The 19781-nt window shown below is 38.9% G+C and overlaps 2 protein-coding genes across 4 annotated transcripts in view; both read right to left on the reverse strand.

Moving 5' to 3' along the window:
- The window catches only part of LOC100558965 (piezo-type mechanosensitive ion channel component 2), a 50848-nt gene extending 40931 nt beyond the window's left edge, over nt 1-9917 (reverse strand). For all 3 annotated transcript variants that reach the window (XM_062978975.1, XM_062978976.1, XM_016997354.2), the window contains exons 1-9: nt 9686-9917; nt 8600-8730; nt 7340-7603; nt 6084-6192; nt 4585-4766; nt 3975-4123; nt 2585-2758; nt 2277-2318; nt 1416-1448 (exon numbers count right to left, since the gene is read on the reverse strand). In XM_062978975.1, coding sequence (XP_062835045.1) covers nt 1416-1448; nt 2277-2318; nt 2585-2758; nt 3975-4123; nt 4585-4766; nt 6084-6192; nt 7340-7603; nt 8600-8730; nt 9686-9821 — 1220 coding nt within the window. In that variant the 5' untranslated portion in view covers nt 9822-9917. The remainder of the gene's footprint in view (nt 1-1415; nt 1449-2276; nt 2319-2584; nt 2759-3974; nt 4124-4584; nt 4767-6083; nt 6193-7339; nt 7604-8599; nt 8731-9685) is intronic.
- Nucleotides 9918-11104: 1187 nt separating this feature from the next.
- LOC107983526 (piezo-type mechanosensitive ion channel component 2) lies at nt 11105-19410 on the reverse strand. The gene is made up of 8 exons (XM_062979784.1): nt 19404-19410; nt 18947-19048; nt 17670-17712; nt 15660-15894; nt 14121-14313; nt 12885-13098; nt 12582-12744; nt 11105-11337 (listed from the first exon to the last, which is right to left on the reverse strand). Exons 1-8 carry the CDS (start codon nt 19408-19410, stop codon nt 11215-11217), a joined length of 1080 nt encoding a protein of 359 aa, XP_062835854.1. The 3' UTR covers nt 11105-11214.
- Nucleotides 19411-19781: the final 371 nt, after the last annotated feature.

Below are 19781 nucleotides of genomic sequence, written 5' to 3' on the forward strand. Positions count from 1 at the left end.
ATGATTTCCTACATTTAATGTTGTCTAAATATATCAAAGGCTGAGGGGTTACAAGATTAAATACTTTCACCATATAAATAACATATTATTTATTCTGGTGGTTAAAGGGATCTCCTTCAATGACAGCTTTACAGCCTGGCCATGTTTACAGTAGCTTACCGCCACCGGTTGATGAGTGCTGTTTTAATTGAGTTTTTAAGTTGTCGTTTAACATGTCTATATGTTTTTTTAACTGTACTTTAAAATTGTGTTTTGTTTTATTTTCTGTTTTTGGGTGTAAGCCACGCCGAGTCCCTTTGGGGAGATGGTGGTGGGATACATGAACAAAGTTGTTGTTGTTGTTGTTGTTGTTATTATTTCCTATGATAAAATGTACTTGTATTTTCCTAGACTGAATCCTTGAAGAACACATGGAAGCTCCTTACTATTTCTAGATGCAAATTGAAAGGAGTGTCAGACACTATCAATCATGGGTTTCTTCTTCCATCTCTTGAAAATCACACTTAAAGAAATGTTATCTCTTGTTGGTTTTAAATAACCCATAAGAAAGTTACATCTTTAAATGGTAAAATTCAAATGCCATGACCTGTTATTAGCTTTTTTTTATCGTGTCAGAAGTGACTTGAGAGCACACTGCAAGTCGCTTCTGGTGGGAGAAAATTGGCCATCTACAGAGATATTGCCCAGGGGACAGCCACATGTGTTACCATCCTGCTGGGAGGCTTCTCTCATGTCCCCACAAGCTAGAGCTGACAGACAGGAGCTCATCCCATCTCGGGGATTCGAATTGCCAATCTTCAGGTCAGCAACCCAACCTTTAGGTCAGCAGTTCAGTCGACACAAGGGTTTAACCCATTGAGCCACCACGGCTCCTTTGTTATTGGCTTATGAATATATACCATGCTTCCCTAGTTAACTATCTATGGTAATTTATATCACTGGTTCACATAGGCTAAGCATGAATGAATAACATATGATGCATTAAGCCCAGCAGAGCCCTCTGGCCATGTATTGTAGCATGATAATAATCTTGGGTTGGCAGCAAAAAGCAGGACACTTATTGAGCCCCAATGATTTCTTGTAGAAAACTTGCAATAATTTCCTTTTAAGAGAATCACAAGTTGTGCAGCCCTAATGGATGCTCACTTCAGGGTATCAACCTAAACACAATAGCTCTAATTCAAGTTTAGCCATGTGCAAAAATGTGGGTGGAATATGTGCGTAATATAATTATACCCTCGATTATCTGTCCAGCACATGATAGGCACATTTAATAGCATTCTGGCATTTCTTAAGGGAAAAGGGACAAGGTACTGTAATATTTTCTCTGCACATCAAAAGACTACAAAGGTTGAAAATGCACAACAACCAAGTATAGTATTTATACTGAACACACTTTTTAGTTTTAAGCTCACCTGTTTTGTAGTTTCTGCATGTTTTCCTTTAGCCTGAAAATGTCAAAGGCAAAATATGCAATGTGAGGAATTGCAATGCCAATAGGGAAGATTTTAAAATGTATCTTTTTCATAATCTGATTCCTGATCCCATTAACTAGAGATGGCAAAAACTGAACTTGGGACCTCTTCCATACAGAAGTGTGCTCCACCACTGATACAGTATATGGCTGCTCCATAAGAACTGCTGGTCTTCCCTATTAAAGGCCAGATAAGATATGCTGAGACCAGAAACTGTATCAAGAAACATAGATCCCTTCTACACTGCAATATAAAATCCAGATTATCAGCTTTGATAATCTGGATTTTATAGCAGTGTAGAAGAGGCCCTAGTAGCATTATTAAAAACCTGACATTTAGTGAAGCCTGTGCATGCCCTCCAAAACTTCACAGATTAAAATTATGACACATCTGGCCAAGTAATTTCAGAGTGTGGTCCAAATGGCATAAATTACAACCAACAAGGAACACACAAACTAGGAGTGGCTGCAGCAATTTGCTTTTTCCTTAGCCTCCCACAAACAACATTGGCACTTTGAGTTCATGAGCAGTGGGAGGATGAGAGAGAGACTTGGACACTAAAAAAGCAGCTGAAAATGTGGATTCAGGAATGAATCACAACCATCCCTGGCAAATCAGGATAGTCCTCATAAATTGGATAGTCCCAAATAATACTCTGTCACCCCAGTGTCTTTCTTTGTCCTTGATTTATGTCAAGTGAGTTCATGGTGCAAACGTAGGGGATGGAAAAGGAAAGAGTGTAATTTGTCCTTCTCAATAGTCACAGTCAAAGAAGAGATCCAACACATAAAGTTAACTTACATGTTTGCCAGAAGGTATATCTGAGTCTCGGTCTTCTTATCGCTGGAAAGGAAAATAATTTTATACATAATTCATTGTGGGAAAATCAGACATCACCCAAAAGAGATATAAGTAGCCCACTCACATTTAACTGCATTTCTGTCTATAAATCCAAGTGAAAGACTGAATTAGGAGACACTTGAATCTTCAAGACAAATGTAATCTCTTGCAGGACAGACCAAATCTTTACTTTCTAATCTACATTTCAGCTACACATGCATAAATATATTTTATGGCAGCATATAAATTCAATAGATCATGCAGAATACCTCCCAGATGAAGATACTGGCCTGATGGAAATACTGCTTATATCTGTCATCACTAAGAAATCATCATGGAAGTAATGCAGCTGAAGGATACAGGCCAGAAGAAAGGCACCAGGAAGCAGAATCCTTGTGAACAATTCCATGGTGCTGAATCGCTCAAGACCCATGTCTCTTAATCTGTGATGTGTAAAGAAGAAAGATATGCACAAGTTTGGTTAGTAGTGGGGAGGTTTCGTTATTGTACCTCCTAGATCCATAAGCATTAGTAAGCACAAAGGATATGCTTCATTGAAACCACTAGTGGGCAACTTGGGTGAGTTGAAATGCCACCAAAGTTGCCCCAAAGCTATCTTAGGAGCTGTATAGCCTACCAAAAATGACCCCATCTTTGAAATAAACCAAAACTAGAAGTAGATGTAAATCCATTTTGAATTTAGTTCATTAAATATAACCAAATTCTGGATTTTAGTTTGCCATCTATTCATGCTTCTCAAAGTGAGGGCCCCTAGATCAGTGCCAATCTGTGGTTTCCAGAAAAATTTCCAGAAAAATAAGAAACAATTGTAGACAATGGACACAGATATAGACACAGATATGGATATCAGTCTCTAACACATTAGAGGAAAAAAGATTCCTGACCTTAACATCAATAGCCTGAGAAGCACTGATCTAGGTCACCCTAACTTTTCACCTGGAATTATTCTAGTGCTTTTTAAAGCAGACTAGACATTCACTGTTCTGTTCAAAAGACTAAACTGAGGCTGCCATGCTTTTGATATGCCATGAAAATACATGATTCACTAGAAAAGACAATAATACTTGGTAAGATGGAAAGTTGTAGGAAATGAGGAAGATGGACTCAACCAAGGAAGCCACAGCCCTGAGACTGCAAGACCTGAGAAGGGTCATTGATAAAGGTTGACTTGGATGTCTCTCCTTCATAGGATCACCATAAGTCGAGGTCAACTTGATGTCAGTTAACAACAACAAAAAGGAACCCCCAGGATCCCCATAGGAACGTACTTCCCAGGGAAAAAATACTTGATATAGAAGATAACATCTATCAGATTACAAATATATGGTTCACACATTCCAGGTCAATGCAGGCAAACGCCTGAAGTATCATATTGTTCCAGTCCAGAAAACAATTATTCACTAACAAGGCTTTCTTTTTTGTAGGGAAGTAACATCAATTCATGAGACGATATGGCAAGGCAATGCCAAAAAGATTTGTCTATCAAGCTTGGTCCAGTCTGTCAAACCTTTAGAGAAAGAGCTTCAAGGTTTGTACAGTGAGAAGGGAGCAGAATGCAACCTTTTATGAAGAGTTATTAATAAGAGAATAAGATAAAATTGGAATTTAGATTAGTTTATATGCAATATTTAAACTTACCTCTCCTCTGATATTTGCAAGGTGTTTAGGAAAAATGCAGAAACCATCTCAAACTGATAGGAATAGATAGCAATGAGAACTACCATTGAATAAGAGACAACAGTGAGCCAAAAGCCTTTCAAAATCCGTCTCCACGTCTTATAATGAACCTGAAACAAAAACAAAAAATCAGTTTTATTCGTCAGTTAGTCTTAGACCTCAAAATAAGATCTGACAAACATTCTAGAGATGGATATGTATAAGATATATAGGCAGGACAAGTTCAGTTACAGCTGCAAAGTTTGAATATTAACATTTCAGCATTGAAATATTATTTTCCAAGCAGAACAGCTATTTACTGTGTAGAAAATGCTGATTTCTATAAAATACAACCACACACAAATTTTGTGCAGAATAAATCCCAAACTGTGAAGGTTCTCATCAGTCCGGGACTCTTTTTGTCATAGTTGCTAAATACTTGTAAAGCATATTTTTATTAGTTTTCAAATACTAAAAATATTCTTTCCATCCCTACTCCCCTCTACCAGGAAGAATTATTCTGAATAAAAAATGATCAAAATAATAATCTCATGTATAGATAAAAGATGAATTAGATTTCAGACTTGCTTACCTGGTACAGAGCAACGTTTAGCAGAAAAAGCAAAATGTAAAGGATTTTGTACAGGGCCACTTTGCCATTGAAGCTGACAATAAAAAACATCACGGCACAGAAGTAAATCCAGTACTTCACTAGCATCCCCTTCACCAGAGAACCAAGCATATCCAGAAGGATATTGTGTTGTTGATCCATTTCTGTAACAGGAATTTACATCAATTCAGGACCACTAACATTTTCCAGTTGTTCACAATTATGGTTAAAAAATGCATTTGCATTTATCCTACAATGTCTGTCCACTTATAGTTTAAGGATATAGGCATATGCACCTAAGATGAAACTTGGCTTAACACAGTGTAAATTACATTTCATGAAACATGTATAGGATTGCATTTATTTATTTATTTAGTGTCAAAAGTGTTGGGAATCATCCTGGACTACTCAAGTCTAAATGTAGTTAGATAGATGATAGAGTTAGATTGAGGGAATCCTTTCCTTGTTTCCAAAACATGCCTAGACAGGCTTTACTGTGTTTCACTCTATCCTGTTTACGTCACATCCCTTACTTTGAAGTTAGTAGAAATGTGATTCTTTAGGGACACTAACTCCTCATTGGTCAGAATGTGTTTTATGGCCCCAATAAACTGGACCATGAGGTTGGAACCATTTTGGTTCTCTCTTCTCCCTTTGTTCTTCAAGCTAACAAGAAGCATCTCGCCATCTCTCCAGGCAAGATGTAACTATTTAGATGTTTGTTATTTTTCCTTTCTTATTTTTCCTTAGAAACCAGTCTAGAGTAGACTAGACAGCTCCCAAGCCTTTCTATCTACAATGGAGTTCTTTTTACCTGAATAAATATTTTTTGAAATTTTATTGAGACTCTGCAGTCCATTGTAATCCTAAATGGTCAAAGGCTTCTCTTTGCTCGCCCTGTGTAAGTAACTGTTGCATTTGAAAGCTTTTGCTTTTGCTACTCTGCTGTTTTTGGTGGAATCTCCCCCAGAGAGGGTTAAATTGAGTCGAACTGCTCAGAGATTACCACAACAAAAAGCCATGCATAAATAAGTATAAAACTGATAAAATAGATGGAGCACAAGCAACTAAATAATTTTAGACCAAAAACGGGCAATAGCAACCGCATTGTCTGTAGCTTTAAACAATTCTTCCTCTGTGCATGAGGCAGGGCATCATGGGCAATTATACAGGTGCTGAGTTGTTTTTTTCTGCTCCACAGTCACACAAGGTGGAGGATTCTTCCATTTTGCCAGGTTGTCTTTTGATCTGGCCAAACACATTGCTTTACAATAGGATTGCATTGTATGGCTATAATCCTATGCACATTTACTCAAAGGTAAAAAAAGTTCCTCTGTATCCACAGATTCTGCATTCACTGATCGATCCATCCACAGCTTGCACTTAAAAAAAATTCCCCAAAGAAAACCTTGATTTTGCTATTTTATATAAAGGACACCATTTTACTACCTAGTACTGTATTTAGTGCTAAGTCACCTTACCAGTTTTATTTACCGTCACTTCCTTGAGTGATTCCTCTGCTTTCCTCTGGCTTTGCTTTTCTATCATGTGCTGCTTCAGTAAGAGCCAGAAGGTAAACAGATATAAAATCTGCAATGAAATTGTAATAGTATTTCTATTTGAAGAGGAAAAGAAATTATCTGTATGACTCTGTCATCTTGTGGAGCCCGAGGATGGAGTGGTCTGATATCCCATGAACACATGTGTATGTATACTCTGTATGCCTTAGATGGATTACACAGCAATGTTTTCAAATTCAAGTTGCTTATAATAATTCATTTTAAAGTTTTTTCCTGCTTTTCTGAGGAAATTGACATAATGGAAGTGATCATATGGATTATATGAGACCCCATCTATACTACTATATAAAATCCATATTATATACTTTCAACTGGATTATCTGGCAGTGTAGACTCATATAATCCAGTTCAAAGCAGATAATGTAGATTATTAGCTTTGATAACCTGGATTATATGGCAGTGCAGAAGGGGCCTGAGTCTACACTGCCATATAATCCAGTTCAAAGTTGATTATCTGGATGTTATAAGGCATTGTAGAAGGGTTTAGGTGATTCCCAAATTTTAGTCCTCCAAACATTTTGGACTTCAACTTTTAGTAGCCTCGGCTATTTGGGCCAAATATAAGGGATTCTGGGAACTGATGTTCAAAACACTTGTAAGACGAGAGAATGGAAAACACAGCTCTAAATAATATAACAAATAAAGAGACATAGCTCAATGATATAACACATGTTTTTCATGCACAAGGTCTCTCCAGTGTCTCCATGTGCTGTGCCCAAAGATTTGCGGAATTAGGTGCAATAGAAATAAATCAACTTAATGGACCAGCCTGAGTGGGTAGTTATGGAAAATTGGTTTAAGATATAATTTAAAATAACCTAAATATAATGTACATGCAAATAACATAATCACGGGCTTTGCCTTAGTAGTTACCTACATATTTTCCTTGTTTGTCATGTCTTATGTGTGCAAACAAAAAAAAATATCATTATGCATGACTGCTCTTCTATGTGTATCTGGGCCCTTCCACACAGCCAATATACCCAGAATATCAAGGCAGATAATTCACAATATCTGCTTTGAACTGGATTATCTGCCATATAATTCCGTTCAATGTGGATTTTATACAGCTGTGTGAAAGGGGCCTCACGGAGTTCAAAGGAAATAAAAATAAACATCCTTCAATAAAGACCCAGAAATACTTGGAATATGCTCACCTTTGATCCCAGATGAACACAAGGTAGAGAATAAGACTTCAAATCCAGGTCAACAAGCAGTGAGGTTGGCACTTTAGGAAACAGTTCCTCCTGTGTAACATTGATCCCAGCAAAATAAGTAAGTATCACCAAAACATTTCCATAGGTGACAAGGAAAGGTGAGCTAAGCAGGGCACAGAGGCGACGGTTGCGTGCCATCCAAATAGTACAAGACCAGAGCAGCAGAACAAAGGTCAGCCAGCTATTGTGAGTAATGCTCCAAACCTGCAAAAGAATACATTAAAAACTTTCAGTTTTGTGCAGATATTAAAGAGAGACAGATAGATGATAGGTAGATAGATGTTGAAATGTGATGGACTAAATGTAAATATGAACAAAATAAAAAAATTGAGTAGAATTACAGTTGCAACTGACAGATTCATCCATCCCTGTTAATATCTTGCTAGTACTTGAGGACAAAGCTGTGATATTAAGCAAACCGTATTCACTATCCAAATATATTGGATTCTCAGGGGCCTTCCACACAGCCATATAACTTGATATTCTATCAAGGCAGATAATCTACAATATCTACAGAGTCTCACTTATCCAAGCTAAATAGGCTGGCAGAAGCTTGGATAAGCGAATATCTTGGATAATAAGGAGGGATTAAGGAAAAGCCTATTAAACATCAAATTAGGTTATGATTTTACAAATTAAGCACCAAAACATCATGTTTTACAACAAATTTGGCAGAAAAAGCAGTTTAATACGCAGTAATGTTGTAATTACTGTATTTACGAATTTAGCACCAAAATATCACGATATATTGAAAACATCGACTACAACAATGGCTTGGATTATCCAGAAACTTGGATAAGCGAGGCTTGGATAAGTGAGACTCTACTGTACTTTGAACTGGGTTATTCTGAGTCCACACTGCCATATAAGCCAGTTCAATGTGGATTTTATACATTTTATACATCTGTGTGAAAGGGGCCTCAGTGTGGCAAAATTATTCATTTGAAAGACTGTTTGATCTTGAAAAATGTAACCTAACTCCTATATTGGTAGTCATTTTCAGTTATACCAACACCCAGTTAGCCTATTCTGCTCTTGTTCAGTACTCCAAATACCATGGGCTAAGGCCCCTTCTACACTGCCATATAATCCAGTTCAAAACAGATTATCTGAATTTTATATGGCAGTGTAGAAGGGAGGCTAAGAAAGCATGGGTGGCAATTCAAAAGCACAGGGAGAAATGCTATGTCTGTATCTTACCATCATGGCAATCAGGGCAGTGATGTAGCTCTGATTCATCATGAATTGCGCCAATGCTGAGAAGGTACTGGATTCATTTTCTTCAATGTCATATCCTTTATCAGTTGCATTTGCCAGGAGTAGTCTATCTTCTGCAAGAAATGTACATTTTGGATCAATGGATAAAAAACCGGAGTGCCTGAGAATTTATCAGCCTTGAGTTAATGACATTTTCCAAGCCAGGTCTCACAGAATTTCACTTTCAGGAAGGCATCCTGTGATTAAATAGAGTGTCCTTTGAAAAGTGGAAGAAAAGCTCTTTCTTCCCATTTTGTCTCTGTGCTCTGCATATATACACTCTTCCTGTCAAATGAGGATGATACTTCAGGGGCCGGGATGTGGCACAGGCTGGTTAGCAGCCAGCTGCAATAAATCACTCTGACCAAGAGGTCATGAGTTCAAGGCCAGCTCGTGTCGGGGTGAGCACCCGACAATTAAAAATAAAATATAGCCCCTGCTCGATGCTGACCTAAGCAACCCGAAAGATAGTTGCATCTATCAAGTAGGAAATTTAGGTACCACTTATATGTGGGGAGGCTAATTTACGACACCATAAACATCATCCAGCCACCGCTGGAATGAAGAAATTGCCGTTGCAGTGGATGATGAAGCAGCTGCTCCTCCTGTGGCCGGAATCAAGCATACCCCCAGGAAGCTGGAAGCTGGAGAAGGTTTAAATTGCCTCTACATCTGTCTCTGTCTCTGTTCTATGTTATATGGTATTGAATGTTTGCCTTATATGTGTACAATGTGATCCGTCCTGAGTCCCCTTCGGGGTGAGAAGGGCGGAATATAAATACTGTAAATAAATAAATAAATAAATAATAAAATACATTTGGTGAACTGGCTTCTGGTCTCCAAAAGCATATCCAAACACAGATTTGTCGGCCTTTAATTAGAGTAGTCTTTTTTCATTTTCTGTTTTCTACACTACTTACAGAGCTGCTCCTCTAGATTTGGTGCTAATCTGGCAATGCTCTCCTATGAAACATTCAGATCTTCAATCTAACCATGTGTATATTCACCGTCCATACAGTCAAAATATACCTGACAAGGAAATGCTGTTTCCTTCAGTGGTGCAAGCATCCATATCACAGCTGTTATGGCTCTGACACTGCAAGAGGGGACCATCCTGAAAGCTTCCATTTAAAGAAGAAGCCACCTGGGCAGAAAGGGAAACCATTTGGATGTGTCATACAGCTGAGGTTTCACAACATCCAAGACCAAGGTGAAGAGAAGTTGCATTGGCAGCATTGAAATGGTGGCTGGGTTTCTTCAAAAAGAAAGACTTCTAGCATTTTCTAATACTTCTTTTCCTATTTTCCTTTTAATTGTTTGTGCTTTTAACTACTTTCAAATTACAACAATTTAATTCCATTCTTAACTTGTAAACTGTGATTTTAAAGCTATGTTTGTTTTAACTATTGTAAACTACTTTGAGTCCCAAACCGAAGAAAAGGCATGACAATAATAACAACACCAATGCTCATAGTTAGGATGATTTATTTACAAATAAAGCTGAGCAAGTATGGAGATAAATAGCATAAAAGGTAAATGTTTTCCCCTGACATTAAGTCTAGTTGTGTCTGACTCTGGGAGTTGATGCTCATCTCCATTTCTAAGCCAAAGAGCCGGCATTGTCCGTAGACATCTCCAAGGTCATGTGGTCAGCATGGCTGCATCGAGCGCCATTACCTTCCCGTCAGAGTGGTACCTATTGATCTACTCGCATTTGCATGTTTTCGAATGACTAGGTTGGCAGAAGCTGGGGCTAATAGTGGGAGCTCACCCATTCTCCGGATCTGAATCACCGACCTTTAGAATCATAGAATAGTAGAGTTGGAAGAGACCTCATGGGCCATTCAGTCCAACCCCCCGCTAAGAAGCAGGAAATCACATTCAAAGCACCCCCGACATATGGCCATCCAGCCTCTGCTTAAAAGCCTCCAAAGAAGGCTTTCAGTCAGCAAGTTCAGCTGCTCAGCAGTTTAATCCGCTGCGTCACTGGGGGCTCCACATAGTCTCCCCTAAGGTGCAATGAAGGGCCCTTCCAGACAGGTTCTATATTCCAGGATCTGATACTAGGTTTTCTGTTTATATCAGATTGTCTGGCAATGTGGACTCATATAATCCAGTTGAAAGCAGAAAAGCTGAGATCAGATCCTGGGATGTAGGGCCTGTCTAGAAGGGCCCAAAGGCACCCTATAATTAATTCACATTATTCTCTCACTCTAATTCTGTGATTCTTTACTGCTAAGCAGACCTTGTAAGATTACTTTTTGAAGTGTTTTGTTGCTCATTACAGTGAAAAATAATCCTTTGCCATTACAATGTTTCAGCAAATGATATTTTATGTTGCTTGTTGAACTGCTTGTTACTTTTTCTTACTTTGTTACACTCTCCTTGCTTCCAAAATTAACCAGTTACATGTAATAGCATTGCTTGTAACTATTTTTGCTCCCTTCCTTCAAGTGGTCATCCCATCCCAGAGATTTCAGAGATGTCCTTGTATCCTTGAATACAAGTCATTCCATGAACATGCTGTACTGATCATCACAAGTAACTTGCATGACACATCAGATGCCCATGACAAAGTGCCTTACCTTGTCAGTTTCATTTGAAGTCACCCAGAGTTCACTACCCATTTTCACTTCTATGTACTCATCGGTTTGCATCTGGTTGGCCTCTTCCTTTCTTTCCTGCATGATACATTAATTGAAAAGAAAGTCCCATGAAAATCATCCTACTATTTTCTTTGCACATAGATCTGAAAATAGTTGCCAATTCATGCTGTAATACACAGTTTGCAAACACTGTGTAGGAAGAAGAGAACTCAAAAATAATCACCAAAGGGCAAAATGAAATATGTGCAGAGGGATGTTCAGTCTCAACAAAACCCATGGCTTATTTCCCTTGAGCCCCTCTTTCAGGCATCTCTTAATCTCCCTATCATTGTATCTCTTTGGTGCCAAACTGCATTATATGACAGTGCAGATGGGGCCTTTAACTGCTTTGCTATTAAACAGGCAGATTCGCTTGCCCAATGCAATGAGTCAATTATGGTGGCGTATGAAATTAAAGTCAGTAACTATTTCTATGTGACCAATGCCTACACATTCTCTGGCCTCAGTGCTCATTGTAACTTACACTTACCTTCAGTTAATGAAATTAAATTGTGAAGTCAATCACACAAGTTTGTCACAAATCCAGTTAAAGAGGTACAGAGCTTAAGTGGTGGATTCAAATGATTCCTGCATAACATACTTTTCAGGAGTCAGTCATAGCCAAACTGTGTTTGTACATCATTAAAGTAAGGCATAAAGTCAAAGTCAGCAATTATTTCCAGTTCTTAATTTATTGTTAAAGAGAGAAGACAGCCTCAAAAGCAGTTTCTTTTAGCAGTTACAGAGAGCCTTTAAAAATCCATCTGATTTGAAATTGTGTCCTAGACGGACAGTTAATAAAGACTAGAAAATGTGATTTATTAGATTGCAGTTTTTAGTGAGAATTAGATTCCATTCTGCTATATATTCCATTGCCTGTAAAGGACTTCAAACTGCATTATTTTTGGCAGGCAGAACTAAAGTATTACCAGTAGAACAAATTGCCAAATGTATTGCTAATGTTCTTAAAACAAAACTATAGTTAATCAATGCCTGATAGTAACCACTTTGGAAGGATAGAGCATAGACAATTATTATAACATAATCTACTGGTTTTTTTTATGTTAGTCTTACATGGTTACATTTTTATTTGGTCTTAGTCATATTTAATGTTTTAACCTAATATGCCCTCAAATGATTTGTTTATAATTTTTCTGCTAAATGTCATAATGTGTTAATAGGTGAAAAGTTCTGTGGACTCAACACACAATTCAGGCCTGAGGCTACGAATCAGCAAGAATACATTTTCAGTGCCTGTTGCATTGTAATATATCCCATACCTTAGCAGGCAGTGCCCACTGCTGGAGCAATGTGACCAGTGTATAGTACAGAGCAAGAAGTGCAAAAGGATTCAAAGCTGGTGGCCAGTTTAGTTGGGAATGGACTTGAAGCTTCCAAGGCACTGTTACATTTGTCTTGAGGAGTGGTACAAAGCCCAAGACTCTAGAGAAGGGGAAAACAGTGATTATATTGATGTTTAATTTTCTTAAACAACTGAGGGGAAATTGATATCACATTGAAACAGTTCACGGGTCATATTCACCACTTTGCATTTTTCTACCATGCAAATTTTATCTCTTTACCTGACGTAAATATCCTCAGGGGGAACAAGGTACTGAACATAAGGCAGCTGGTACAGATAAAGAGAAGTCAAGTGTCCGGCACTGAATACTGCAACCAAAACACACAAACTGTTAAAGGCAACTGGGCTGATTGGGCGATGGCAAGACCACCAGGAACATAAACCCATGAAGATGGAGAAATAGACGGCAGATGTCGCAGAAGGTTGGATAATACCTATGGGTGAGAAAATCAAAGTTCAGAGGGCAGATTTATACACTCGTCATAACTACATTTTCTTTGAAATTGTTTCTGCTGAAAAATCAAGTGGCACCATTTGCCCGGGACTAGAACATGACAAACACATAACCCCCACAAAAGTGGAGGGCCAACGGTAGTAACTTTCTCCTTGCTGTTGTTCATTACCAGCTTGTATTCAGAGTCATACTTCCCATGCAACCTACATAAAGCCAAGAATGAACATAGTAAAAGTTAGGTAAAGGTTTCCCCTGACGTTAAGTACAGTTGTGTCCGACTCTGGGGGTTGGTGCTCATCTCCATTTCTAAGCCGAAGAACCGGCGTTGTCCGTAGACACCTCCAAGGTCATGTGGCTGGCATGACTGCATGGAGTGCTGTTACCTTCCCGCCGGAGCGGTACCTATTGATCTACTCACATTGGCATGTTTTCAAACTGCTAGGTTGGCAGGAGCTGGAGCTTAACAGTGGGCGCTCACACCGCTCCCGGGGTTTGAACCTGGGACCTTTCAGTCTGCAGCTTTAACACAGTTCGCCACCGGAGGCTCCAAGAATGAACATACTTCCTTGAAAAGCATGCTGAGATGATGTTCTGAGATATGGAGTTTCTGCTTACAATGGGTGAGCTACGGGTGAGCCACGGCCGCATGTTCAAGACATATTAGGTAATGCTACAAACATTGGATCTAGATTGTCTATTATGTGAATGGAAGTGCTTCTTCCTTTAATGGAAAAAAAAAACTGGGATCCAACAGAGGTTCCCTGCTGAAGGAAGGGGGGCCATTGGGATCTACATGGCTTCCTTTTCCCATGTTGCAACCCTATTGTGGTGCTCCAAGTGGCCTTCTAGGCAGAGTAGCCTGAGGGGAGGAAACAAAACTTTAAATATTACATCTTGCCTTTTTCTTTCTATGCAAGAAAACTCTTTTAAGTGCTATGTTGGATCTAGCTCAAAATGCAATAGATATACTATGTGTGAATCTGTCCTTGAGGGCACTTTTACCTGCTAGTCCCAGCAGAAGCACAGCCACCACTTTGCCAGCAGCATTGAATAGACTTTCACAGAGGATCTTCAAGCCAACTAGGAACAATGTGATTTTCTGAAAGAAGCCTGGCTGGCTGTTTCTCAGATTGTCTTTTCCAAGTGATCCATTAATTTCTTCACCCTCAGAGTCTTCCGTTTCTGTTTCAAATTCCTGTGAACATGGAACCAATTAAGCTCGTCAAGTAAATGGAAGGAAACAGATACTACTATATGCTTCCTTCTAGGTCATTAAGACAATATTATATGTTTTTTTCTCCTAATAGGATACTACTAATAAAAACCTTCCTGCAGATAAATTATTGTGGAATATTTGATTATTATTAGGATCCTATATACAAACCATTATGGTCATGTTGACATGCCCATTAACGAAAATTATCTCCATGAACCCATCATAGTTTTAGAAAAAACAGAGAAATATTTTGCTTATTTGTTTACCTACACTCTTTGTTCAGAAGGAACGAAGTGAAATCACTAGAATTAAACACAGCTGCTCCCTTCTGAAATCTTCATGACATATTGCTTTATTTTGAATATTGCAGGTCTATCAAGCATTGATATTATTATTATTTTTAACTTTAAGGACATGTGGCCTATTTAAGTCTCAATGGCTATAGTCTATATAGGAGAGGCACGGGCAAAAGTCAGCTTTCCTGGTATTTTGGACTTTAATTCCACAATTCCTAACAACCTACCAGCTGTTGGGAATTGTGGGAGTTGATGTCCAAAATACCTAGAGGGCCGAAGTTTGCCCGTGCCTGATAAAGAACAATGCACACCTAAGTTACATAATCTCTCATGGTGCATCTCACTCTGTGTTTTTGATGTGAGGTACTTGCTCCAGCTCAGAGCTCAGGCCACGGCCACTCCTAAAGTTAACTGTGTTTTTCATTACAAACAGAACTGAACTGTGAAAACAAGGATTGGTGATAAAGCTTCAGTGGAGAGACACCTTTTCCCCATAATAGCTCTTCCAGGAGTAAATTTCCCTTTGTCTCACCCCCATTCTTAGCCATGGGTCATTTGTAAGTTGATGTCTTTAACTCAGAGACTGCCTCTGGTTCTTACTTTATCATTCTTGCTAAGCAATACAGTTTTACATTGGTTTTCTCTACTCTGTGAGGAAAGCATGTGCCATTCTACTTTCTGGTTCTTATTCGTGTGCTTTTTTTTTTATCGTGTCAGAAGCTACTTCAGAACATACTGCAAGTCACTTCTGGTGTGAGAGAATTAGCCATCTACAGAGACATTGCTCAGGGGATGCCCAGATGTGTTACCATCCTGCTGAGAGGCTTCTCTCATGTCCCCGCAAGCTAGAGCTGACAGACGGGAACTCACTCCATCTCGCGGATTCAAACCAGCAACCTTCAGGTAAGCAACCCAACCTTTAGGTCAGCTGTCCAGTTGGCACAATGGTTTATCCCATTATACCACCTTTCGATATGCTATGAGGTCCAGAAATTGAACAAATATTTATATCTCTACTATGTCCTCTACCTCTTCCTCCTCTTCCTCCTCCCATTCTTCTTCCACCTCTTCTTCATCTCCCACCACCATGTCTCTTTCCTGATCATAACAGAAAAGATCTTGGCTTCTGGAATGATGTTGCAGTTTCTGCTTCTGGTGTTTCACCATCTTTTTGCAAAGCTGTGTGACTGTGAGGCTTATAACAAATATTCCAACATCAGGGGACAAAAGACGTATGATGTTTCCAGCACTGAGACGGCTAAACCTACAAGATAAAAAGCAAGTTAATATTCTAGATTAATCATGGTTTCTAGAGCCTGGTTCTACACCATTTGCAATTTCACTTTAACTGTAATAAGCGAGTGCATCATAAAGTCATAAATATGTCCATCATGTAATTTATGAATGTAAATAATATATTAATTTTACAGAGAATGACATGGCAAAGTTAACAGAAATCAGTACGTTCATTTGGTATAGAGCACAAACTTCCTGATATCAATCCTACATGTTATTAATTTTGATGGTTCCTTATTGCTATGTTGCTATTGCTACAAGAAATGATTGGACCATTGAACACAAATAAGCTACCAGCATCTAGCATGTTGTGGGTTGCTCCTGGATAGCCCAAGAAATGAAATACCAATTTAAATAATAGTTTTAAATGGTGTTCATTTCTTTACAATCTGCTTTAATTCTTAACAAACTGGCAGAAACATTTTTCAACAAACAGAATACAGTATTCCGTATTCCATAGGATTGTCACAATATTGCTTCTTTATTTCTGTTTTGTGAACAAAGTTCTATCATTCATATATACACACATATATACACAGATGGAGAAGTACATTTCAAAGGAGCCTGGAAATCAAGGTGACCCTGCCATTTCAATGCAATCCTATAATCATGAGGAGAGAAATTGAACTTAAATTTTAAATACTTGAGGACATTTGTGACAGTTTATTTTCCATTTTTTTCAGATCATGTAAAATTTGCTGGTCAACCAGAGCAAAATAACCAACCGGGCTTAAGGGCCGGGCTTTAGCACAACAAGTTAACCACTAGCTGCAATACATCTTGCAATTTCGAAGTCCAGGCCGGGAGTGGGTGCCCAACCTTCAGCCCAGCTCACTGCCCACCTAGCAGATCGAAAACAACTGTGAGTAGATAAATAGATACTGCTTAGCGGGGAAGAATTTAAATGGCACCATAAGGGAAAGACCAGAAAAATGCCAGCAATCAAAAAAGGAGGAAGTTGTGAACAAGGCTCTTTGATATGGAGGATGGAGCGACAGCACCCCCTGTGGCCGGAATCGAGCACAACCTCCAGGATGCCAAAGATGAGAAATGCCTGTATATCTCTATCTGTACTGTTGTCTGTCCTGTCTGAATATAATACTATTGAATGTTTGCCGTATATGTGTTTTGTGATCCACCCTGAGTCCCCTTTGGGATGAGAAGGGTGGAATATAAATACTATAAATAAATAAATAAATAAATAAATAAATAAATAGCCTTTCTAAGGAGTGAATTGCTCTCCAGATCAACCTTTAGCACAGAGAAAGTTCTCACATTGCTTTATTTCTGATTCAAGCACTTAATGCAGTTACATTCTAAATTATGCTTTGAGAAAGAATTATGCCTCTATATTTGACGTGATTTCTCAAAAGCTCTTGATCCTTGTCTTTCTTGTGCATAGATGAGAAGGAGACATGGCTTGTAGGAGGATGAAGTGCCAAATATCTTTATTGTTACTGAACGAACAGTCACTTTCACAATGAGTTGGTAAGTTCAACAGAGGTCCAAAAAGGGAAGTGATATTTAAGACATTAGAGAGATGCCTCTATGTGTAATTTCAGAAATTTGGAAAATATCACTTCAAAATAAAAATAGAATATTGTATTTCATTACCAATGAGATGATATGGGATTGTGATATAATGAGAGGGGAGGCAAAGTGGTACTTATACCTGGGAGTCCAAGGTGGTATACAGTATTTAAGAAATATACAACAGAAACTAAATTACTGTTTTAGACTTACCGTAGAAAACCAATGTGGCTCAGCACTTCCTCCCATAAGAAATCTAGTATGGGGAAAACACAGAAATGACAGATCGTTATCAGAGTTTTCAAGATCGGCCTTCAAAGTCTCTGTCTTATTTTCTCCCCCTTTCCCCCCAAAAATATCACTTCCAATTTTTATTTAGGATGTTTTGTAGGATACAGAGAAATTTTGTGGAATACCCAAGATACTGAGGCTGCTGAAGACTAAATTGCCATATTCAAAGGTGAGTTGGAGGCAAATCAATTAGTTTGGGGATGAAAAATCAACTGAAATAAGCTCAAAATGTGGAAGAAGGACTTTAGAGATTTTGCTTAAGTGTGATTTCAGGGACTAAACAAGGGAATGCAAAATGACATTTTCTCCACCCTGTCCTACAAAGTTTTGGAATTCAACCCCATACTGCACAAGTCTCCAGTCCTCAATGAGGAGTAGTTAGTTAGCTTTAGAATAGGCTGAGGGAATGAATTGATACTTTGCAGATGCATGCCTTTTATCTTTAACTTCTACTTTTGCATCTTATTGTGTGCTGTGAGTATTGAGATCTTTCTCTGCTTGTGTGTCAGGAGAGATGTGTGCTTGGAGATTTTTTTCCTCTCCTTTAAACCCTAGAGAGATGGAGTTAGAGTAGTTCAGATCCAGTTATTTACTATTAAGAAGTATAGGTAAAGGTTTTCCCCTGACATTAAGTCCAGTCGTGACCGACTCTGGGGGTTGGTGCTCATCTCCATTTCTAAGCCGAAGAGCCGGCATTGTCCGTAGACACCTCCAAGGTCATGTGGACTGCATGGAGCACCATTACCTTCCCGCCGGTGCGGTACCTATTGATCTACTCACATTTGCATGTTTTCGAACTGCTAGGTTGGCAGGAGCTAGGGCTAACAGCGGGCGCTCATTCCACTCCCGGGATTTGATCCTGGGACCTTTTGGTCCGCAAGTTCCGCAGCTCAGCGCTTTAACACACTGTGCCACCAGGGGCCCCATTAAGAAGTATAGTTATTCTTATTTTTGTAAATAAACCTTTTGTAATCTTAAAGGCAGAACTCTGCTTGTTTGCCTCCTAAGCTCCAAATTCTTTACAGCCACATGGCACTTCACACACTGCTTGCTGTGAACTGAATGCTCAACTATAAGTATCCTGCTGTATTTCTGGAAACTTTCCCTAACACAGAGAAAATCTTAACACAAGGAACTCTATCAAGCTATTGTTTGTTTTTGGGACAGGTTGTTGCTATTGGATTTTGTATTGACGTTACCGTTAGGTGGCAGGTAGTAGAATGCAATTTGAAAAGCCATTTGGACTGCGAAGAAGATGAAGCTAGTACAGCTGATTGCTCTAAGCAGCTGCCCAGTAGACCCTGAAAAACAAGCACATAATCATTATTTTGAAAGATGACAGTACACAATATATAGTTTGTAGATTGTGTCAAACCTCATAGAGGGGTATCCTATTTTAATCCCGTCCCTTCTGCTTCTGGACTCTCATACATCCTCCAGGTGTTTTGGGCTTCAATTCCTAACAGGAATTGTGGAAGTTGAAGTCCAAAACATCCGGAAGGCTAAAGTTTGTCCATGCCTGCTATAGGCACACAGGAGTAGGGCATAATCAGCTTAGCAGTTCATGCAACTTATATGTTCTGCTTCATTACTAGCTAACATGATTGCTGCTACCCCTAGCAAAATTGATGGTTTTGGAACATATTAGCTACCTACCTTTCATTGTGACAGCATTCGGTTTTGGGCAGAGTGGCAGAAGCAGGAGAAAGACGAGGTAGACCACAGACAGTCCATTGTATCTGAAACCTATAGCTGGGAAAGCAGCCACATATAATCGCAACATATAATTTTAATCATTTTACACAGTAATAAATATGAAGCATTGAAACCATCTTGCACTAGGGCTGTGCACACTCCAGAATTATGGTGCTACAACTCTGCTTTAACTACTATGGCAACATCCTATGGAAGAATGCATTTAAGAGTTTTAAATACCATCCATATTCTGCAAATCCTAGAACGCCATCAGATGTAGCAATGGCAAAGCGGAATCACTGTGTAGTGAGTTCCCTGCTCAGTATTGTCTGCTCTGAT

Source organism: Anolis carolinensis, chromosome 4 (assembly GCF_035594765.1).
Source record: "Anolis carolinensis isolate JA03-04 chromosome 4, rAnoCar3.1.pri, whole genome shotgun sequence".
In the NCBI taxonomy this organism is placed as follows: Eukaryota; Metazoa; Chordata; class Lepidosauria; order Squamata; family Dactyloidae; genus Anolis; species Anolis carolinensis.